This window comes from Podarcis bocagei, assembly GCF_964188305.1.
Source record: "Podarcis bocagei genome assembly, chromosome: 6".
Lineage (NCBI taxonomy): Eukaryota > Metazoa > Chordata > Lepidosauria > Squamata > Lacertidae > Podarcis > Podarcis bocagei.
Genome location: NC_138130.1, coordinates 37,652,789 through 37,677,251, shown reverse-complemented (window position 1 = coordinate 37,677,251; position 24,463 = coordinate 37,652,789). Strand labels below are relative to the sequence as shown.

The 24,463-nt window shown below is 41.5% G+C and overlaps 1 protein-coding gene across 7 annotated transcripts in view; it reads right to left on the bottom strand.

Moving 5' to 3' along the window:
- The window catches only part of STS (steroid sulfatase), a 111,358-nt gene that overhangs the window by 18,479 nt on the left and 68,416 nt on the right, over positions 1–24,463 (bottom strand). For all 7 annotated transcript variants that reach the window (XM_081197072.1, XM_081197075.1, XM_081197074.1 and 4 more), the window contains 3 exons: positions 23,037–23,174; positions 11,179–11,338; positions 2,464–2,585 (listed from right to left, as the gene is read on the bottom strand). In XM_081197072.1, coding sequence (XP_081053198.1) covers positions 2,464–2,585; positions 11,179–11,338; positions 23,037–23,174 — 420 coding nt within the window. The remainder of the gene's footprint in view (positions 1–2,463; positions 2,586–11,178; positions 11,339–23,036; positions 23,175–24,463) is intronic.

The window sequence follows — 24,463 nt, the reverse complement described above, 5'->3', positions numbered from 1 at the left end:
ATCCCACAGGTGTCAAGAAGACCCTAACTGGCATAAGGGGGGGAATGTAACTCAGTCTAGAATTGGCCATCTCCCTCATCTCTGGTCCATCTAATCCACCATCCTGTTCTCACAGTGGCCAGTCAGATTCTTATGAAAATATGCAAAGAGTATGGAAAGACAGCACTGAGTGTCATCCACATATTGGGGACACCATGTTCCAAATTCCCTAGCTGATATCTCTCAGCAGCTTTATATAGATGCTAAAATGCAATAAAATGGAGAAGGAGTGATTAACCCAGACAACAGTAGATAATTCAATGGACCTGGAAAGTAGTATTCTGGGTGGGCTTCAGCCCCCCATAAAGATCAAATTTGCAGCATGAGCATCATGTTAGAACTGGTCTTAATGTTGGAAGTCAAGCAACACCTTTGGTACAAAGTAGTTTTCAACAGTTTTTAAACACCAGCTGCAGTCCCCCCTGGGCAGAAGTAGGGTTGCCACAATTATCCACACCCTGGCAATGTCCAGATGATTATTGAAATGCATTGCACATAGGATGGCGATTCACGACTTATGTACAATGCAGTCAAACCACCAACTGGGTAAGAATATGGTGCCAGCACTTTCGCTTAAGCAGTAATTGGAATATTTATTATTATTATTATTATTATTATTATTATTATTATTATTATTATTTTCTAGACACAATTCAATGTGCTAGCTTTGACTGGAAAAGCCCTTTATTCATTCATTCATTCATTCATTTATTCATTCATTCATTTTATAGCTCACCCTCCTTCTCAAAGAAGCCTAGGGCAGTAAAACACAAGTGATAAAACAATAAGAAACAACTTAAAAATAATTACAGTACAGATGCAGAATTGGTAAGAACTTGAGTTAAAAGGCTTGTTGTGTAAGAAAGGTCTTCAGTAAGCACCAGAAATACAACGGAAGATTCCAAAGGCTGGTGCCACAACACTAAAGGCACGATTCCTACATTGTGCAGAATGGAGATCTTCAACTCCTCAAGTGCAGAGTGCAGAGATGGATTGAGTACATAAGTGGAGTGATTATCTTTCAGATATCCTGATCCCAAGCTGTACAGTCGTACCTCCACTTACATATCCCTCCGGTGACGTAAACCTCGGGATACGTAAGCAGCAAACCCGGAAGTATATTTCCGGGTTTTTGCCAGTCACGCATGCGCAGAATGGTCCCTCCGGTTGCAGAAACTTTGGGATTCCACCAGAGCTCCAGAACGGATCCCATCTGCAACTGGAAGTACCACTGTATAGGGGTTTATATGGCAAAAATAGCACACTGAACTAAGCCCGTTAGCTAATTGACATGCAGTGCAATTATTTCAATGGTGGGTTGATGTGTTGGTGATATCCTGAGCCAACAAGCAGTCAAGCCACCATATTTTGCACCAGTTGCAACTTCCAGACTAACCTCAAGGGCATCCCAACATAGAACACATTGCAATAATCCAGCCTCAATGCTATACCAGTCCAGAAACAGCTGTAGCTGTCTTACCATCCGAAGCTGGTGGAAGGCATTCCTAATATATGGCTTGGGTATGTGAAGGATCACTTGCCCTCATGCAAACCTGCCCACCTCTTATGATAATCTTCTCAGGATCTTCTGAGGATCCTCTCACCTTTGGTGGTTAGGCAGATGCTGACTGAATATAGACCTTTCAGTGTTGTGGAACCCAGGGATCTAATTCTCTGCCCAGGAACATCCAGCTGGTGCTCACCATGTTGGCTGCCAGCTAAAATTAAATCCCATTCTCTTTTAATGCATAATATTTTATATGCTGCCTTGTGCTTTGATTGCTCTTACTGTTGTTATTGTCATTGTAGTCTTCTGCGTTTATGGCTATTGTTTTGCTGCTCTGCTGTTTTTGCTTTTATCTCATTGTAATTTAAAGTTTTTAACTATGATTAGGTTTTACCCTTTTTTATTATTTGCTACTACTTCTGTTTTGTTTTGTTGTTATCCATGGAAGCCTCTGGGTTGAAAGGCAGAAGTCAAAATAAACCAGACTAAAAAGTACATCGCACCTAGCGGGCCTTTAGGGTATACTAGAAAGGAACCAAAATTTCCAGGTGGAGAAGGCCTCTTCATTGCTGAGGTAGCATAGGGCGGTTTCCCATATTCCCATGTAACAGACTCTGCCCAAAGTTTTAAATTTTATTCTGATACTAGAGGCTTTAGCACAGTGACAATGTTAAACTTTGTTATACTGCATGAAATTAATTATCCAATACCAAATTGTTTCCTTTATAGAAACTGGCTTTTTCACTAAGATAAAAGAATAGCAGAGATAAAGGAAATAAGGAGAAGGGTTAGGCACTTCAAGCAATTTATTTGTAACCATAGCCCAAGGCCTTCCTTCTCTCCTGCCCCCAATTCTTTTCAAGTTGCAATAAAAATTGCATAAAATATTTAAAATGGGATCAGACAATTTTACTTACTGTTTCCTGGATGCCAGCGCACTGCATTTAAATATGCATTACAGTAATGGAAGAGAAATTCATGCTTGGATCGGAGAGCAATACCTCGAAGCAAGGGCATCAGATCATGTCCATCAATAATTCTGAATGAGAAAGCATTTCAAAATCAGGGAGCAGAACCCATAGGCTGCCTGCCTGAAAAGGAATTCTAACTATGCAATTCCATTTCTTAACAAAAACTTTTCACAGATAACATTACACCAAGAGTGTTATGACCAGTTATCACATTACATGAAAGCAAACCTGAGTTTCATGCACCAAGTTAGGTCACCTCCAGTCTATCAGGATTATGTGATTCAGATGCAAACAAGAACTCTCAGTTTGCACATTTCAAGTGGATTAAACAAGTCCACTTTTTAAAAATAAGCAAAAAAACTCCAGACAGTTTCCAGTTTGTAAAATGAAAGGGAAATGTAGTCAAAAGTGTGGGGTCGATGAATGACTAATGGGAAGATGTCAGCAGTTCTCCCCCCCCCCCCAATTTTTAAAATTGGTTTTCCAAATTTATAACAAACAAATAAAACGAAAACATCAAATACAAACTAACAAACAAACAAACATTTATCTTAACTATAATAATTCCACTTTTGTTAACATTGTTAAGTGACTTCCTCGAATCCTCCCAGCTGAGTTTCCATATCAATCATTATAGTTTTCCAAAATTATTTTCACATAAAATTTACTTAGTCAATTAACATCTTTCTTTCTTTTCATATTGACTTCTATCCTTAATATTATACAATTTCACGTATTTAAATCCTAGGCCAATCTATAACTCACAAGTATTTCTATTTAAAGATGTCAGCAGTTCTGGAGGGAAGTTCCCCCCAAAATTCCCCTATTATCAATGCAAATGTCCCTGCTCATGTCCTTATCTATTGCTCTTTTTTATAATGAGATACATAAGATTTTTATTGAACCATTTTTATGGAAATTCCCAGATGCATTTTGTGGGGTTTTGTTGTTGTTGTTCCTTTCACATCAGAACATATTCATTTCTTCCAGGCTAGCTAAATTTTGTGCTGCTGCATGTAAAAAAACCCCCACCAAGGACTAATTTTAGCAAACTTGTAATTTTGTTTTATATTCCTGGCATTCTATAGTATAATGCAGTTCTTAGCCATTTTATTGTTGTGGCTCTCTATTTTGTTTTGCTTGGTATTGTTTATGCATTTATACAAACTTTCTTTGTATAAAGACTGATAATAAAGAGATTGATTGATAGGAAGATATGAAAACATCCCACAAGCAAATCAAGATGAATGCATAACCACCTCTCAAACAAATGAGAATGAATGCTCAATAAAGTCCAAATATAATCTGAAAATCAGGATGGCTGCTAAATAAATAGATAGCTGGGAGGTATCTTATAATTTGTAGGGACTGTTAGCCAAGCCTGACTCTTTTTGATCAGTATAATTCATGTGTTTCCAGAGATGCATCTGTCCCATTCATAGGATACATTTGAGGTGTACATTTTAAAATATTGGCTATGTCTTCCTTTCATATTCCTGACTATAGGGCTCATTTTGTATTTTAAAAAAACAACCCATACACATGCATAAGCCCCATGCAATTCATAACATAACAAATTGCTTCATGCATTCAATAAGAGAGTACAGCATTCAATTTGTTGGCAGAGAAGGTAGGAGTTGAAGTTATAAGCTAACCAAACATGTTTCCATTCATTAAATTCTCAAATATCTCATATTTACTCACAGGGCGGAAATGAAGCTACAGTTTTGGCATGGTGCGAATCACAACATTTACAACTGTTTACAGAGAATTAACTCAATCTGGAGCATGTTTTGATTGAAGCGTATTGTATATTAAAAGTCTGAAGAAGCTCTGAAGCATATTGGATGCAAATTGTGCACTCAGGGCTTGTACCCCAGGACCAGTGTAATAGATTTCATATATATATGTGGTGTTGGCTCCAGGTTTGGGTGACCTTGGCCAAATTCCCCCAGTAGGCCAAGATCCATCCCACTGTCACTGACGGTTGCCCATTTGATAGCACAGTTACCCAGAGAAGAGCAAGAGGAGCCTTCTCCATCTCCTTACTTTTGCAATGACCGCTCCCCACATTAAATGGAAGGCGCCCTTTGCATGGTCGCGTGCAGCCCCTGGACCCTATGTGGCACCATTAGCACAGGCTTGGCTTCGCCTCCCCCCAGATGGGATACCTGGAGGTCTCTGCCTACCTCAGTCAGTTGCCCAGTCCCGCCTGGGGAGGCATTCCCAAGGTGATCAGGCCAGGTAGGGGGAGGGACCACCTGCCCACACAATAGAGGGAGGATCTTACCTGGGAATCGTCAGTTGGCTCCAGAGCTTCTCCCACCCTACCCACCCTCAGTTAAGACTTCTTTTGCAGGTACCTTTTCTCCACAGGTACGCGGGTACTGCTACATCAAGGTCGCTGTTGAAGGGCCGGAAAGGAATTCTCCTGCATTGGCAGGTTTGCCTTTCCCGTAGCAAAACGTCACAACATTGCTAGTATCAGGCCTTGGGCAGAATCCTTTAGTCTATCTTGCCTGAATGGGCAGTGACCCACGCCCCCCTCCTCTCTGCAGCGGCGATACCAGGGTTCCTCATTAAATGGGTTGTTTGAGGGGAGGCTTTGGCCGTACGCCTAGAGGTCGTCATTGCTCTCCCCTGCAACGGTGGCATAATGGGGGCAGGCTCTCTCTGCTTGAACATATGTTCTCCAGAGCCAGCCCATTCCCCCCCCCCACTGGATAACCCTGATGTTCCCCAGATCCCTGGCGGGGGACTGGGAGGAGTAAAACGCCCAATGCCTGAGCCAAGGTCTACCCACATCTGAAACATAATAAAGTTGTGGCCAATTTTGATCCCATAGCACGTTGTCTTGAGTCGTTATTCCACACAGGGGCCGCCTAGGGTTTGGGGGACTTCACCTGTCCACGCAAATGAAGGTTCTGAGAGTCAACAGTGGGCATCCTGCAGGGGTGTGGGCCTTTTCAGGTGTCCAAGAATGCCTATTCCCAGTGCCAGCCCTGCCCAAATGTCTCAAATTAAATCACTGCATTCTTAACAAATGCATGGAACAAAGAATAGGGAAAGCACTTTCTTCTAGTGCTGCGACTGCCTCTTTTTTAAAAAACTAGAGTGATGACTACAGTGTTGCAGCATAAAGAAGAAAGACATTCCAAAGGGTTGTATTTCCATGAAATCTGTACACATCGAGACGACTGGACAAATGGAAGCATGACAGAATTACTATTTCTATTGGATGTCCCAAGGCAATGATGGATCTAATCTTTCACATCCTGTACCCTTCCAGCCCTGTCTTTTCCCACAGGCATTTGATAAATCATCAGTTGTACCAGAGTGTCTCTTGACTGCAGTTCTGCTGAAATGCCACTGTCTGGTCTGTCAGCTGGTGCTATGTATATGTGTGTGTTGCATAAAAGTAAAAGTGACCTTGCCTTTTTTGCCCTCAGTATAGTTTGATACCCTAGCAAAATGGGATGGACTAGGTCGCTTGAAAGCTAATTGGCTGCTGAAGTGGGCATCTTATACTGTAATTGGTTGCATGGCAAGCAGCCTTTGGAGCAGTCACATTTGAGAGGGGGATGAAGAAGGACTGCCAATGCTTGGATAATTTGTCTGGAGTCATTAAAACTGTGTTATGAATAAATCAACACTGAAAGAAGTAAACCATCACAAAGGATTGTACTCTGCAATGATCAGGTGCTTAAGCATCAGCAAGAATTCTCTATGTGGTTTAGGTAAAGGTAAAGGTAAAGGGACCCCTGACCATTAGGTCCAGTCGCAGACGACTCTGGGGTTGCGGCGCTCATCTTACTTTACTGGCCAAGGGAGCCGGCGTACAGCTTCCGGGTCATATGGCCAGCATGACTAAGCTGCTTCTGGCAAACCAGAGCAGCGTATGGAAACACCGTTTATCTTCCCGCCGGAGCAGTGCCTGTTTATCTACTTGCACTTTGACGTGCTTTCGAACTGCTAGGTTGGCAGGTTGAGCACAGTCTATATTATCAAATAATAGAATTGTAGAATCATAAGGGACCCAATGGTCATCTAGTTCAACCCATTGCAATGCTGGATTGGAATCAATATTTCAATCTGTTAAATGGGAAGAAGAGGGGTGATTCAAAGCCTATTATCTCAAAAAGCAATGGGAGAAAACGCTCAGAATGCTAGGTTGAACATGTCACCAACAGTAGGTGAGAATGCAAGTCAGTGATTGGCAAAAAGGGAAATAAGCAAGTGTAAAGAATGGCCCTAACCAATTTAACATAAACCCTGAAAATATCACATAGTGGTGCATCAACCCACTTCTTCACTGTGAGCTAGTAACTTCAAGAATACTGTGTTCAACTCCATAATGGATTTTGCAATATCCCCTGTGTGTGTGTTTTATGCTTCATTTAGTCATTATATTTATTATCTCACTTTTTAGCCAAGATTTCAGACAAAACAGCTTGCAATCATAATCCACAAACGGGAGCACTATACAGTGGTGCCCCGCAAGATGAATGCCTCGCAAGACGGAAAACTCGCTAGACGAAAGAGTTTTCCGTTTTGGAGGTGCTTCGCAAAACGAATTTCCTATGGGCTTGCTTCACAAGATGACAATGTCTTGCGAGTTCCTGCTGGTTTTTTCCCTCCCCCCCTTTTTCTAAGCCGCTAAGCTGATCAGCAGATAAGCCGCTAAAAACCGCTAATAGCGCTAATCCGCTAATCCTTCAATGGGCTTGCTTCGCAAGACGAAAAAACCGCTAGACGAAGAGAATCACAGAACGGATTCTTTTCGTCTTGCGAGGCACCACTGTTTGTTAAAAGAATATGAAGGTTTGTGTGGCAGCCTATTCTAGTTTCTGGCAATATGGTCCAGATTCCATGCTGTGCCCTCTAGACCAGTGTTTCCCAACCTTTTTTGGGCAAAGGCACACTTGTTTGATGAAAAAAATCTCGAGGCACACCACCATTACAGCCCCGTGACGTCAGCGCGCAGCGTCACGCCGGGAGGGACGCACGAAAGTGTAAGTTTCAATTTTTTTCCCTCCCCCTTGCCGGGGAACCTCCAAGCTTTGGGGGTGGGGGGGAGGAGGCAGCAAAGCGAGGCGGGAAGGAGAGCGCGGCTTGGCTGGGTGAGCTTTGGCAGGGGCAGGGAATGAGAGCCGCGAGGCGGGCGCTGTGGACGGAGGCGCTGCCCGCTGAGCTCGCAGGCAGCCAGGCAGGCAGACGGCGAGAGCCCCGCGCTGGGCGGCCTCTCCTCGCCGCCGCCGCCCCGCCTCTCGCCGCCCGACTCGCCCGCCTCCCTCCAGGCAACATCTCGCGGCACACTAGTGTGCCGCGGAACAGTGGTTGGGAAACACTGCTCTAGACAGAGAAAGCAAAAGAGCGGCAGATGGACTTGGGGGCAGCTGGTGGTACAGATACTGTCTAGGAGCAGCCTGCTATGCATCAAGTTGAAATGGTCTGATTCAGGTGATACCATGAAGGGAGATTAATTGGTGCCTGAACAGTGAAGCACTCTCAGAGCAATTGTATTAGCCCTGAAGGTGAGCATCCTATGGACTCTGCTTCAGGCAGCTCAATTATTAGAGCCAAGACCAATGGCAGCCCAAAGAAATGGTCCCTTAATTCTGTAGGATTCTGTTCACATAGAATAGAATAGTACATGAATCTTTAGCACCATGTTCTAGAAACTAAAAGGGCATTAAAGTAATATGAAGATTGATTCTTAATATGCAAACATGCATAGAATTGTAATCGTCTATATTTTGGGGCTGATCCTGCTACATTATAGAAAAACTAGGCTTATCCAGCTTAACTTAGTGGGCATGCTTAACTCCCAGTGGCTCTGGTAGAACAAGGAAGCCTAACTTTCACTGAGTGGCATCCTTCACCTATATTACTATACTCCTAAGTAAAAGCGAACTAAAGTCAGTGTACTGAAAGAAGCAAAGATCAATAGTGTTGAAGCAATGATTCTTCAACATCAACTTTGTTGGACTGGTCATGTTGTTCAGATGCCTGATTATCATCTTCCAAAGCAACTACTCTATTCCCAACTTAAGAATAGAAAGAGAAATACTGGTGGACAACTAAGAGGTTTAAAGACGCATGGGATTTCAAAAAGAGAATGTGCCAGATATGTGCAGATTTCCATTCCTTATCAGTGGAATTCACCTAAGACCCATTGAAATTATTCAATATTACCAAGTCAGGTGTAATAATTTTAAAAGTTTACTTAGTTGAATAGCACCCAATAAGTTTTAGGCCCAAATATGTCAATGTCAGGCAGGACAATGGGTTCATCACAAGAGCAAACTAACCTTTCAAACACATTTTTTTTCACTTTTCACCTACCATCATAAGAGCTACATTTCTACCCTCTTGACAAAGCTTTCATTGCTGGGATTCCCAGGACTCTGCCATGAACTATTAGAGCCCTAACCAAATGTCGCCTATCTGTGCACTGGTAATTGGAGAAATGACTGAACCCGAAAACAGCCTAGAGCAGCATATGGCAAGTCTGCTTTGAAAGAGCTTGCTAGCTGAAGCAAAGAGTAGAAAAGATATTCTGAATTTAGATCAGGGGGGTGGGGGGACTTTTAAATTTGCATGATGTAAATGAACACCAGTTGTCAGGCTAGTATTACTTTAGATCTGCAGGGGAAAAGTTCACATCTGGTGATTTATTGCGTGTATATAAGAAAGAGCAGAATGATGCTGGAGTCACGCACAAGCATCTATGACTTGATCAAAAGGAACGTGTACGGTAGGTATAGAGTACTGTCAGGAAGAAAAACCCATCTTCTTCAGCCACGAAGAGAAAAAGTAATTAAAACACTCCTACTGATGCTATTACGGAACTCAAAGATCAAAGCACCTGAAGGGCTTATGGAGAACCTGAAAGTTCAGCTATTTAGCATGCTGTGGAAATGACAAATCATTGCAGTCGGCAAGAACAGCTTTAAAAATAGTGTTACGTATGATATGGTCATAGCAAAGTTAAAGGCTGGTCTAATGCAGCATGTTCTCATTTGATGTCCTGTACAAAAGGTTCAGGTAACATTATGGCATACCTAACCTTATTGCATTTTATCTTCACATCAACCCTATAACATAGTTTGGCCTGAGATAGTGACTTGTTCAATGTTTACTCCTTCTATTTAATGATTAAATATGAATTTTCAAATGCAACCTAAGCACTTGACGAGAGCAAAATCAAGCAAATGGTCTGCATGAAAGAGCCATCAGAGAGAATACAGTACAGATAGAAGCTTCATGTCAACCTTATTTTTCAATGTTCGTAAAATCATCAAATGATGCCCTGGAAAAGACCCTGATGTTAGGAAACATTGAGGGCACAAGTAGAAGGGGAAGACAGAGGACGAGATGGCTGGACAGAGTTCTTGAAGCTACTAACATGTGTTTGACCAAACTGTGGGAGGCAGTGGAAGACAGGAGTGTCTGGTGTGCTCTGGTCCATGGGGTCATGAGGAGTCGGACATAACTAAACAACAACAACAACAACCAGTGGTAGACCTGCATGTGTGATCCAGAATCAAGAAGCATTTGAACCTAAACCACTAAAATTAAACCCAACATCCTAGGCATTACATCATGTATTAAGAGTATGCACTACAACATGCTTATTGACAGAGCAATCGTATGCATGACTGCTCAGATCTGAGTCCCAAAGAGCTCAACGGGGCTTCTTCCCATGTAAGTGAATATAGGACTGCAGCTTAAACATACTAATAATGCAGCAGTAGATAACCTTTCACTCTAGAATAGCCCTGCAGCATTCAAAAAGACTTCAGTGGGGAAAAGCTGGGTTAATTAGATGAGTGACTGCTCCCTTAGGAAAATCCTACTACTACTACCACCACCAATAAAATAAAATATGGAAACGGGCTTTACTTTACTCATCATAGCCCCAGTGAGGAAACTATAGTTATAATGAAGTAATGACTTGACTGCTACGTTGTGCAAATACTAGTAAAAGACATAAGACAGTAAAATGTATATACAATTTCCATAGAAATTCAACACATCATAGAGAAAGGTAAACTGCAATTCTTGTCCTTGACGTCCCATGCTAAATGTGCAGGAAGTTATATGGAGGAATTTCAGCAATACCTGCTTGCTGAAGCCCAGAAAAAGTTTTACTGTCTGATTGTATTTATTTGTTTAATAAAATTTATAGTCAGCTTGACTGTAACACCCCCACCCCCAAACCCTTTGAAGGAGTTATGATGACCTATGTGCATAGAACATCCCACAGGGCCATTCAGCCCGCTTTACGAATATGGAGTTATTCACACATTATATATGACCACTTGCCTCACAGGATACATCATCTTCTGTTAGTAGTGAGACATCTAAGGTGAGCAATTGATTTGGGGTCATTTTAAGTAAAGCAATTGTTATGTAGCTGAAACAATGAAGTTCAGAATGAGACAATGGAGAAGGTTTCAAAACAATGTGAAGAAAGAAGTGGCAACTATGAACCAGTTATTATTTGAAGAAATGCCTGACATATACTGGTTTAAGACATGATAAATATTACTGAGAACAAGTTATTCTTAGGACTGTTGAAAGTGCCTTCAAAGGCAGGAGAGGTTTGTTATTTTTGGATGTTACGTCTTTTATGACAAATGAAACAACATTCCATACCTGTCACTGGGCAGTGATGCTCCAGCAAGTTTAACTATTGTGGGGAATATATCCATATTACTTGTAGGCTCATCGATATGTGTGCCAGGCTTAAACACTCCAGGCCAGCGGAGAAGACCAGGTACTCGAATCCCTCCTTCCCAACTTGTAGACTTTCCACCTAGAGAAAAAGGATTACAAAAATTAGGGATGGGCAACTTGAAGACATCCAGATGTTATAGGACTCCAACTCCCATCATACTCAGAGAGCATGGCCAATGGTCGGGGGTGATGGGAGCTGTAGTCCAACAACATCTGGCAGGCCACAGATTCTCCATCCCTGTAATAGTCCAATCAAACAATTTGCCAGATTGATCCATTAACCTTATTATCAACCCAAATGGTGCCCCATTTGTTAACTTTGTAGGCAGTCTACCTTTAGCACAACTGGGAGCCTCGCCAGTTTAAGGACAGGATTATGAAACACTGTTTAGACCAAGGAAGTAAGTCTTGCTGTTGTTGCTGTCTTTGAGCTTTTACAGTAAAATGTTTGATGTCTTACTCTTGTCTCAATTATTAGATACAGCACCATGATTAATCATAGAGCAGATCTTTTAAAAAACAGAATTGTTTTTAATAACAGTCCTTGGAAACTTGAAGATGCAAGCACCACAATAAAGAGACATTCTCCCACACACTCACACAAAGGAAGAAAATGTTTCCTGTACACCGCCTAATAACAAAGGATGTATACTTTTGGCTTCACAGTGATTATTTTTGCTTGCATAAATTTAATCAACAGACAAATCAGCCCAAACTCACATGAATTATAAATTCATGATTTATTAAATCACGTTGCACTCTTATACATCTCTTCTGAAAAGATAACACATGCAGCTTGCCCAATCTGCAAGTGGGCACAAAAGATGGTAGTCAACTAAGTTTTATTTAATGTGGACCCACTGATATTGTAATAATTGTAGTGGAAAGCTGACATTTCAAGGGAAAACTAGGATTCTGGTTTTTTTATTGTTTCCTAATTGATAAATCTTTCTCAGACTAGCCATAGTGAGATATACTTCAAAACAACATCACCATGTAGAGAGAAGTCTAAGTACCAGAAAAGGATGGGTGGGTTTTTCATGTCCATCCCTCATGATGGCTATAAGATCCAAATTTCTGTTCACATAAGTAAGGCCACCATTCTGGCAGCATCTTGAACAAAAATATTTCAGATAATGGATTCCACCACCTTACGAGCTAGATAGTTTTTCATCATTACTGCAACTCTGATTGGTGATTTTTGCCAAAGAACACAAGCCTATGTATCAGAAGCAAGGAAGCAATGGCAAGATTATGTCCTTTAAAAAGTGGAAGTTTTGCCCAGCTGAAGAATTATTATTTTTTAAAGTATAAACTCCAGCTTATTTTGCATCTCTCCCAAAAGGGCCACAAAATGCTTATTTAACTTAAATACTGTTGTGAACTGAATTGTCCGTGACCCCACACAAAAATAATCCTAGGGTTGTGATGCTATTAGCTCACCAAAAATTACCTCTCTATGTGCTGCAGCACTGAAAATGTTGGGAAATATTAGAGTGGTTTGGAAAAATAAAGCAGCGAGTATTGTAATTGCATTCTATAAATCTATGCTGCAGCAACACTTGGAACACTGAACTGTGCGCAGTTGCGGCCACCCGCTTTTCTTTTCTTTTTTAAGGATATAATAGAATGAGAAGATAATTGTTGTGGGGAGGAGACAGAGATCTTTTCCTGCCAAGAAATTGTGGCTCTTTAGAATAAAGATGACCATGAGGCAAGGCAAGCTCAATATGTTTTGCTGACTGCGTTGAAGGAAAAGATGGAGTCTGCCCTCTCCCACACACTACATAAACAAGCCAATTGGACTGTTAATTGAACCTTAATTCAGCATTGATGATGGGACAGTGTTCTCCAAGACAGTTCAGTGAGCAAACAACTCAGGGGCGGCAAGGCAGCTCTGTTCTTCAACCCTTCATGGCTGCTGCCCACTTCCCAGTATCTGCCCCCCAAGGTGGCTGCTTCACTCTGCCTAATGGTAAGCCGGGCCCTGCTCAAAGATGGTATTTGATGGCTGTGTATCTTTCTTTCCCCTTCCTTCCTCTGGAACACCTTCTCCGGAGGTTTTCCCCCCATCCACATTCAAGAAAGCAGCTGCCAGGGAAGGGTACCACATCAACAGCAGTGCTGTGCTTATCAGGAGAGAGGGTGAGACTATAATACAAGGAGAGCATTGCCTGAAATAGGGAGAAGGCATCTTACTCTAGTTGTCTACTGACACAAGATCCTTTTGTCCAGTGTTTAGTGATTCCCACCTCCCACTGCAGCTCTGTATGATGCACTTCTGGGTAGATGAGGAACTGACCTTGGAGAGTGTCGGGGACTGGGCAGAGGAGGAATGGTGGAGACTGCCTCTCCATCCTAACTCTTCCAGGGAGGAGGAAGAGGAATATAGTATAGATTTACAACAGGGGATTGAGGGAGGTAGCAGCTCAGAGGCAGATGAGGGGAAAAGCTGGGAAATCATGGGACAGCTGGAACAACACCCAGCTGACACGTTATTAAAAAGCATTCTAGACCTTCCATCTACCAGAACCTGGCAAGCCTTAAAAGTAAGAGAGCAAAGAACTCAAAGACAGAGGGCACATAGCACCACTCGTAGAGGAGACGATAAGAATGATGAACGAAGAAGTGGGAGAGAAGGGGGGCGGTGGAGATTCACTCGGGACAACACCATTATCCAAGAGGCTGGGTTCTATAGCCTCTTTCTGTAAAGATTGAAATAAAAAAGGATGGTAAAGTTTTCCTTGTCTTTATAATTTCCTGGGCTACCAGCCAGGAGCTGCTGACAGCATCCTGACAGAGAGAGTGGGGTTTTTTTTGGGGGGTATAGGGTACTTTGGAGATGACGATAATAAAAGCGTAGTTCCATGAGCTGCCTTCTGCCAGTTAACTCACAGGCAATATAGTAGAGATTTATTAAAATTATGGATGGTTTGGAAAGAGTAAACACAACTTAAACCACCTTGAAAAGGGATTAGAAAGAACTCTGTCCATGTTTACAGAGCTACTATACTTCTTAATTCCATATGTTAGTGTCAGACTCTGACCTTCCAAAACCAACTAGATGTCAGATATAATAGTGGACTATCAGTGAAATCCTACTTATGTGTACTCGAATGTATGCACCATTGATTTCAATAGGACTTAGGAACATGAGTACAGTCATACCTCATGTTACGTTTGCTTCAGGTTGAGCGTTTCCAGGTTGCGTCCTGCGGCGACCCGGAAGTACCGGAAAGGGTTACTTCCGGGTTTTGCCACTCGCGCATGCGCGCAAAATGATGTCACGCGCATGTGCAGAAGCGGCGAATCGTGACCCGTGAACACAGGTTGCATTCTGCTCATCTTGCGAACGGGCCTCCAGAACAGATCCCGTTCACAACCAGAGGTACCACTGTATAGGATTGCAGCCTAAATGGACCTTTGGTCTGAACCAGTAAGGCAGTTAATTAATTGTCTCCAAAAATACTGGCAAATGCATTTTGCACACTTAACATTATTTAATGCTTCTCTTTCTTCATCTGGCGTGTGATTGCAGTCAACAGCTTTGTTTGCTGCCTTTCTGTACCTTACCAAACATTCCTTGAGCATGTCACCTTCAGTGCCAACACCCCATGAGGGGTGAAGAGAGAAAGAAGCAAAACTGAAAATCCTCACTTCATGAGTGAGAATGAATAGCAAGCATGCTTTTGTGAGGCAGACAACAACACAGTATGAAAATGTAGAATGGACATGGAATATGCATTATTTCAAAGACCCCCAAAATATATATATTATCTGTTTGGAATGTGTTGGCCAGAAAAAATCTGAACAGAATTTCACGAAAGGCAACCAAAGAACTGGTAGAAAGATCTATTATTTCAGGAAATGAAAAGGCCATATTTTTCAGCAAGTGATAGCAACAATAGGTGTATCCTCTTGACAGTATAATATGAATTAAATTTAAAATCAATATGCTAGTAGTTTGTGTTTCTTTCTGCTGCGGCTGAATGTGAGGTTAGGAATGCAATATTCTTCAGTGAATTAAAATGTTGGATCAAGGGCAGTCTTTCATTTCATGTCAATATAGCAATTATCACAAGTGGAAACAGCTGAGAAGTTTAGGAGTTAAAACCACACTAAAAAAAAGTTCAAAGCAATGCTCAACTACTCTATTATCTAGCCCAGTAGAAATGAACAGGGAAATTTAAAAGAATAAATCAGGGCTGATGAAGTCCACGCGTTATTTCATTTCAGCTGTGTTGTTATATTTTGATCACAAATAGTATACTGTGTGCAGTTTGAAGATGACAACTATGTTAAGGATCAAACCCATAAAAATGGCTTTAAAAATCTAAACTAATTTTAAAAGGGAAAAAAAATCCCAACATGAAAATATCAGCTGCTTTCAATCTCTCTTAGTGGACAGTTAAAGCACTGAATATTTAGTAGTTTCAATTTGAATTTCAGTGTGAACCTTCCTGTCTGATAAGGGAGAAGCTATTGTTGAACAGCTATACAAGCCGTATCAGAATCAAGCTGTGCTTTTTTTTCCTTGCCAAAGTCCTGAAGACCAATCATAGCTCAGACAAAAATGTTCAAAGGTTGGTTCCAATGGTTGAATCCAACTAAATCATTGTGTGCATTGAGCAACTTCCACAAGCACAACAGAATTTCCATCCCCTACACTGCCCCAGCCTTCCGCCCCCCACTTGCAACTGCTAAAATTTGCTCTGGGGTTTCCCCCAAGTATCTGGAGGATATTTAGGAGTAGTGGAGGTTCACAGGAAGAGGAGAGGGAGCGGACATTTCATTGTGCTTGAAGAAGTTGTCCCATGTGCACCATGATTTAGCTCAGGCTTCCTTAACCTTGGCCCTCCAGATGTTTTTGGCCTACAACTCCCATGATCCTTAGCTAGCAGGGCCAGTGGTCAGGGATGATGGGAACTGTAGTCTCAAAACATCTGGAGGGCCGAGGTTGAGGAAGCCTGATTTAGCTGAACACAACCCTGTTGCTCTGGGAACTGTGGAATCCTGACATAGTCCAAAGCCCACAGCCCAAAGAAGCTGCCATGTTTTCAGGGCAAATGAGCTATGTAATTCCAGAGTTTTTCTGGAAGAGTTTAGGCACTCTGTAACACGCCTCAGCCCAGCCTTAGTGTCAGGGTAAGGCAAAACTGTTAGCAGGGCCAGGTTTACATAATACATAAATATGATATCTGTCATAATTTTAGTTCCATGTTTTGGAGATTTTATCGCTGTGCTGACTGAAGGTATATTATGCTTTAAATGGCTGCTGGTGCAATTGTGCGTTTATGTGTGCTGTACTGTAGATGGTGACCCTTATTGTTCTGCTGAGTTTTATAGTTTTAATATGTTGCGAGCTGCACTGGCAGGGTCAGATGTGAAAGACAGCACACTAATGTTGAAATACATAAATCTACCCTGAGCGTGGCCTGAGAAGCTCATGGAATGCCAAGCTGCTTTGCTCACAAGTCTCAGGAATGCCCTTGAGCTGTGTCAGGGTGGCCCAAGACATATTGCTGCCTGAGGCAAAAAGCAAGATCGTTTCCCTGCATTCCACATGCAAAAGCCCACTGGAGTGGTAGTGAAATATTACTTCAGCACTGGTGACATGAGAGGGCTCTTTGGTGTGCTTGTGGCAGCAGCCTAGCACATATGGGTCATTTAACATCCCCAGCTCTTTCCTCCAACAGACCGGAATGACAGGGGAGCTTCTCCTGTTGCCCCAGCATCTGACACAGTTTTACCTGATGGGAGGGTCATCCCTGAGCTATGTCAGGGAATTCATGAAACCCAGAAGTCCTGCCATTGGGCCTTTTGAACACTTAATTCTAGTGTACAGAACGTGAAAGATAATGCAAGGCATTCAAAAGAATACAGGGACAGGGACAGCTGGAGTTGCTCTTCAGTCACAAAGTAAGCGAAAATAAAATGTAAAATACTGTTTTAACTAAGCTCTAATGATCTGATCAGGTTCAATGAACCTGGATTGGATTCAACAGAATGGAAATAAAATTGGCAATAATTGTGTTTATGACCAGGTTATGTCTAAATAACCTCTGACTCAACTAACATAGAGATACTTCGGATATCCGGTCTCATGAGCAAGTACTAGAATAACCATGAAAGAGGGCAAAGATGATAATGCCATGATATTCACAGCAGCAATCAAAACGGCACTTGCAACAGCAGCAGCATTGAAACTAAACTAACCAGACTTTGAAAGAGAGACTGAGCAGACTAGAGAGTATTCAAGGTATCCCAAATGTGCAAAACAGAAATTCAAGATGAACAAACACAGAAGGAATTTATTTTTAAGTAATGTCCATAAGTTCTTGTTTTGCTGGGCTTTGGACCTCTGCTGATGTTATTATATTAAAAAGGTAAAGGTACCCCTATTAACCATGTATAAATTACATTTTTAATTGCACGCCTCCTTGGACCCTTTGGGAGCCAAATGGCAAGCTATAATTGATTTTACAAATAAATCAATTCAGCTGAAAATGTTCTGTTGAGACTATCCTCACAACCAGAGTTTTCAGTCCACACAGCTGATGCCATTTCGTTTTATCCGATTCCCACTAGCTGCAGCCAGGCACTTTATTTCCAAAAGCTCTTATGCTTCATTATTGGTTCTGATCTGGCTGTGCATGATGATAAATGATTGAGTTCAAATTGTGAAGATACACTGTGAGCTTTCGAGTTAGGCTAGTGCCAATTACTGTTGAGCAGATAGTGGCATCTCCGATGAGAGGCTTAATTGCTTGGATTGATCTTCACATGTTCATATATGGAAGATACATTATTGAGAATCCTCATCGCAAACACTATATTTATAGAAAATTATGCTACAATTTCTGTTTAGACAAACCGATAACCACATGGTTCAACTCACGAACAATACATATGCAATATTTTATTTTATTTTCTCTTTTGGTTTTCTATAGTCCAGAGTAGAAAATGTTTGATATGTTGGACCTTAGGTCTTAATAATAGTTATTTCCAAAGGAAAACATATCAGGATAAACTTGGGCATACTTAGTTAAACATTTAACTACACGCAGAGACCTTTCTGAAATCAATCTTCTTAATCTAAACATTGAAGATCAAATTATATTTTGATATTGAGCAAACGGTACAAGACAAAGGAAAAGGTAAATATGGTTCTGAATATTTAAACAGAAATGTGTGGTGAGAGACTATTCCCAGGATTGGTGAACATCATTCAAAGCAAAGAAAATAGAATGAGTAGCTAAACGGCTCCCAGCAGTCTTCCTCATCCTAGCATGACCAAGAAAAATAACTCAGAATGGGACAGAATGGGATAAATTGCTGGCTTATGTGATCATCAGCTGAGGACCTGCTACATGTCCCTCCTTCACAAGAGTTCTGGAGGATGGAAACACAAGAATGAGCCTTTTCTGTTGTGCCTCCTCACTTATGGAATGCTCTCCTCAGGGTGAGTCATCTGGCACCATCTTAGGTGCCGGCAAAAACATTCTCCTTCTCCCATCTAATTAAATAATCAATGCCTTTTTAAACTGCTGGGTGTGTGTGTGTGTTTCATTTGTTACTATGTTATGTATTTTTCTGTCTTTATATTGAAAACTGCTGTGTGATCCTTGGATGAAGGGTGGTAGATAAATTTAAAAAATAATAATATAGGGGCAGATTTGGAGTCACCAGGGGCAAAGATCAGCTTTAAGCCCCAACCGAATAGTGTGCAATCCTTTACTTTCTCCTGTAAAAGGAATGGGTGGCAGTCATATCTTCACGGAAAAGTAAAGTCATGTACTTTACATGACTGCAAAACCTGCCCTCTATGCCTGACTCTGGGTGGCCAGAAAATGTACAGAAGAATAGATGCCTGTGGATGATAGAGGTCAGGAGTTCCAATGACTGTGGGTGCCCTGGGCTGTGGGTGCCATACAGCGTGCATTGCCCTGGCACCAAAATTTGTGGCTGCCCGGCCCCTTCATGGGGAATTTTGCAGGTGCTCGGGTACCCAGGGCCCCAGGCACTAGCACCTGTAATAGAGGTGATGAAGCTATAGGCCTCCATATGTTTGTTGGACTCAATACACATCAGCCCCAGCCAGCAAGGCCAATCAATGATCAGGGATATTGGGGCTTTAGGGTGGATTCAATTAAGCAGTTGCACTAGCAGGAGTCAGCACAATGAGCTCCACTAGTTCAATGGGGCTTCCCTGCCACCCCACCCCAAATAATCTCTCAAGGGTTGAGGGAACCCCCAGAACAGCACAAGGCGAGAGGTGAGTGGAGATTGTTTCATCATCATTGGAACAGTGATAATGCAGTGCTGAATTCCACTCTAGTCATCCAACAACACATTGGGCATATTACTTCCAGTAACAGAGGCAATGTGACCATTTAATTACCAGATGCCAGAAACCTGACTGGGAGAGGGCTTTGAGTTAATGTTCTGATTGTGGGCTTCCCATAGTCATATGGTTGGCCACTGTGAGACCAACATGCTGGAAAAGATAGGCATTTGTTCTGATCTATCATGGGCCTTCTTATGTTATTCTGGCAGCTGTTATCACGATATCCAAAATTCTATAGGGCTAGCTCACTTGTTGTTAGAGGAGCAAAGCTAATATAGAAAGGAATAGTGTAATTCATCCAACTCATGTTCTTATTTATTTATAGACATTAACAGAGCAGTGCTGTTTCCACAGGGAAACAGCAACAGTGTCACTATGGTAACATACAAATCCACACTTAAGAGATGGGACCCTCTGTTTTACTTTTCTAGCAGCAATTAGCAATTTTATTCAAACATTTGGATCACATTTTCCAAAATGTCCTTTTTAATTACCTAATCATACAAACTTTGGATCATATGGGGTTACACAGCCATTCATTTGTTTAATTTTTTAATAAAATTAAATTCCAAAAATACTCTATAAACAGGCACAACCAGATTTTTATATAGCTTTCTAAACTTTCTCTCAAGCTTGGGAAGCTCATTAAACTAATTAGGTACTCAATTTAGATGCTGATGTTGTTCTGCTTCTTCTGATAAGAAAGAAAAAACAAGCCTTACATTAATTTATGAATTTAAAAGTATGACATGTTACAGTAAAAAAAATAATGTAAGAAGTGAAAAGGGAATTTATAGTAGTGGATGAACGTGTGTGGTTTACTGTGATTTTTGTATGCTTCTTAAATATCAAATAGCCATGCTGTATACAGTTCTGGTTGTGTCGCTACAAAAAGGATAAGTTGGGAAATGTTCAGAAAAGGGTGGTCAAAATTATCAAGGTGCTGAAGCAACTCCCCTTTGAAGATTGCCCTGTTTGGAACTTTTTAGTTCGAGAAAAAGAGAGGAAGAGTTGACAAAATAGAAGTTAATAAAATTATGCCCGACATGGAGAAGGTGGATAGAGAAAAATGTTTGTCCCTCTTTCATAACACTAGAGCTCGTGGGCATCCAAGGAAGTGAAATGTTGGAAGAATCAAGACAGGTGGAAGAAAGTACTTCTTTATGTAAGGTAAAGGTAAAGGGACCCCTGACCATTAGGTCCAGTTGTTACCAACTCTGGGGTTGCGGTGCTCATCTCACTTTATTGGCCGAGGGAGCCGGCGTACAGCTTCCAGGTCATGTGGCCAGCATGACTAAGCCACTTCTGGTGAACCAGAGCAGTGCATGGAAACACCGTTTATCTTCCCGCCGGAGCAGTGCCTGTTTATCTACTTGCACTTTGACGTGCTTTCGAACTGCTAGGTTGGCAGGTTGAGCACAGTCTATATTATCAAATAATAGAATTGTAGAATCATAAGGGACCCAATGGTCATCTAGTTCAACCCATTGAAATGCTGGATATCAATATTTCAATCTGTTAAATGGGAAGAAGAGGGGTGATTCAAAGCCTATTATCTCGAAAAGATAAGCACTTTGACGTGCTTTTGAACTGCTAGGTTGGCAGAAGCAGGGACTGAGCAACAGGAGCTCACCCCATCGCGGGGATTCGAACCGCTGACCTTCTGACTGGCAAGTCCTAGGCTCACAGCACCACCCGCGTCCCTTGTACTTCATAGTTAAAGTATGGAACTCATTCCTATGGGAAGCAGTGATTGCCATCAACCTAGATTGTCTTAAAGAAGTTTTAGAAAAATAGATGGAGGAGAGGGATATCAAAGGCTACTAGTCATGATGACTATGTCCTGCTTCCCTGGTTGGAGGCAGTAATGCTTTTGAGTACCAATTGCTGGATATCACAGGAGGGGAGAGTGCCCTTTTTCTTGAATCCTGATTGCAGGTTTCCCAAGCTGCATCTGGTTGGCCATTGTGAGAACAGGATGCTGGACTTGATGGGCTATTGGATGGCTACAGTCCTCTCAAGTCAGGAGTTTTTGTTACTGATGATGTTTTTTGCAATGTGAGTCTGTTTCATTATATGCGAATTCATGCTATTATCTTGATAAGCCTTTCCCAACCGTGAGTCTCCAGATCCTGTTGGACTATAACTCCTATCATGCCTAGCCAGTAGAGGCAGTAGTCAGGAATAATGGGAGTTGTAGTCCAACAACATTTATGGGCCTGAAGTTAGGAAAAGGCTGTTCAAGACTGCAGTTCTTTGGGCAGCCGATCTCATTAGGCAAGGCATTCTCCCCAAATAACGCAGAATTTGCATCACTATTTCCTTTCTGTAGAATGAGATTTGGATGGATAAGTGAGATACAAACAAATAAAGCTAAACTTCTACCCCCACTCATATGGTTGTAAGCCCCATTGAATTTAATAGGATTTATTTCTGAGTGGAGGTCATTAGGAATACACTGTAAGAGAGCATGTGCTTATTCTGAGAGAAAGTAAATCTAATGGGTGTCTTTTTAGGATTTTATGCATGTTAATAGAAGCTACACCATAAGATTACTAGAAGCTGGGTTAAAATAAACAACACTGTATAGAATTTATCACTTGAATATCAGTGATAAATGTGTTACTTAAATGCACATACTTAATATATGTTCTTCAAGTTTTACAACCATTACTTATATGTCTGTGACATCCCAAAAGCAATAACATTCACAGTCTTATACTAAATGTATATTCACTTTCATGAAAAAAACATAGAGCATTCGAGTACGGTTATAATCCACGAAAAATTCCACCAACGGTGTCTCCAAAAAATTTTACATGTCACTTGGGAAGGCAGGCGAACTTCCAGTATACTGGAAGAAGCAAAGATAACCAGTGTCAAAGCAATGATTCTTCAACATCAACTTTGTTGGACTGGTCATGTTATTTGGATGCCTGATTATCGTCTTCCAAAGCAACTACTCCATTCCGAACTTAAAAATGGAAAGCGTAATGCTCGTGGCCAACAAAAGAGTTTTAAAGACTCTCTCAAGGCAAATCTAAAAAAATGTAGTATAAACACTGACAATTGGGAAACACTGGCCTGCAAGCACTCCAACTGAAGAATAGCCTTTACCAAAGGTGTCATGGAGTTTGAAGACGCTCAAATTCAGGACAAAAGGGAGAAATGTGCTAAGAGGAAAGCACGTTTGGCAAACCCTGACCATGATCAACTCCTGCCCAGAAACCCATGTCCCCACTGTGGAAGGATATATGGATCCAAAATTGGCCTCCACAGTCACCTATGGACACACCATTAAGACTGTGTTCATGGAAGACAATCTTACTCGGCTACAAGTGATCACCAAAGAAGAAGAAGAAGGTTATAATCGTACATTTCCCACCAGCTCTTGTAAAACACAATAGTAAGAACAGTAAATGGCTCATACCTTTATATATTCCATTGTAACCACCCTGGACTTCTCCTTTGGCTGATATTTCTTCCACATGTGCCCCATGATCAGATGTGAAGTACACAAGAGTCTGCTCACGTAGGTGCCATTGATCTAATGCATGGAGAATCTGCCCTTTAAAAATATAAGGAAAAGGAGGGGGGATGATAAAAACTTATCAAATCCCTCTGTCAGTGAAAGAACATAACCATCATCGCTAGTAGCCATGGAAAACCTGAAAATTAATGAATTTGTCTAATCCACTTTTAAAGCCATCCAAGTTGATAGCATCAATACATCTTAGAATCATGGAATCAGAGTTGGAAGGGAGCCTAATGATAATCTAGTCCAACCCCCTAAAATGCAGGAATATGCAGCTGTCCCTTATGGGGATTGAACCTGCAGCCTTGGTGCTATCAGTACCACGCTGTAACCAACTGAGCGAATCCCATAGTTTAACCACGCACTACCTTCTTTTGTCAGTCCTGAGTGTTTCAACATTCAGCGTCATTGGATGACCCTGGATTCTAGTATCCTGAAAGAGGTAATAAAATCTCAGGAAATTTGGAGATGGTTGGATTCAGTATCTGGTGTCTGGTTTGGGGGCCTCAGCATTTGCTCAAACATCCCAGTCCCAAACACCAGCCCAAACTCCATCTCAGGATAAAGCTCCATATTTTAGATTTCAACGTTTAAGATGAAGAATGTAGATGAATGCTTTTGTAATAAGCTGATTAGAAATAAAATAGCCAAAAAGATATCCCATGAAGTAAATAAGTGCTAGATATCTAAGAAGACATTTGAACCTTGCTATAAAGCCCGCATTCTAGGCACTACAACATGTAGCCAGAAAATAATATGTAGCCTTTTTATGCACCTGCTCTTTCCAGCCAATGGTTACTTCTAATACATGGGGGGAGGGAATCAAATCTATTTAATTTTTAGTCTTTCCTGTAATCTATGTTTAGGCTACAACCCCATTACTTGGGAATAATCCCCATGGAACACAATGAGACTTACTTTTAAATAGATATACAGTCGTACCTTGGAAGTCGAACGGAATCCACTCCGGAAGTTCATTCGACTTCCAAAACGTTTGAATACCAAAATGTGGTTTCTGATTGGCTGCAGGAAGCTCCTGCAGCCAATCAGAAGGTGCAGAAGCCCCATCGTATGTTCGGCTTCCTAAAGAACGTTCAAAACCTGAACAGTCACTTCCGGGTTTCGATTGTTCGGGAGCCAAAACGTTCAAGAACTAGGCTGTTCGACTTCCAAAGTACGGCTGTATATAGTATTTCATTGTGTGTGTATCTTTTTGCATGCCCAGACAAGATCCTTCCCGTTTTTCCCCTGCATTCACCACTACATTCACAATTCTATTAATTGTTTAATAGTTAATTCTATTAATTCTATTAATAGTTAAT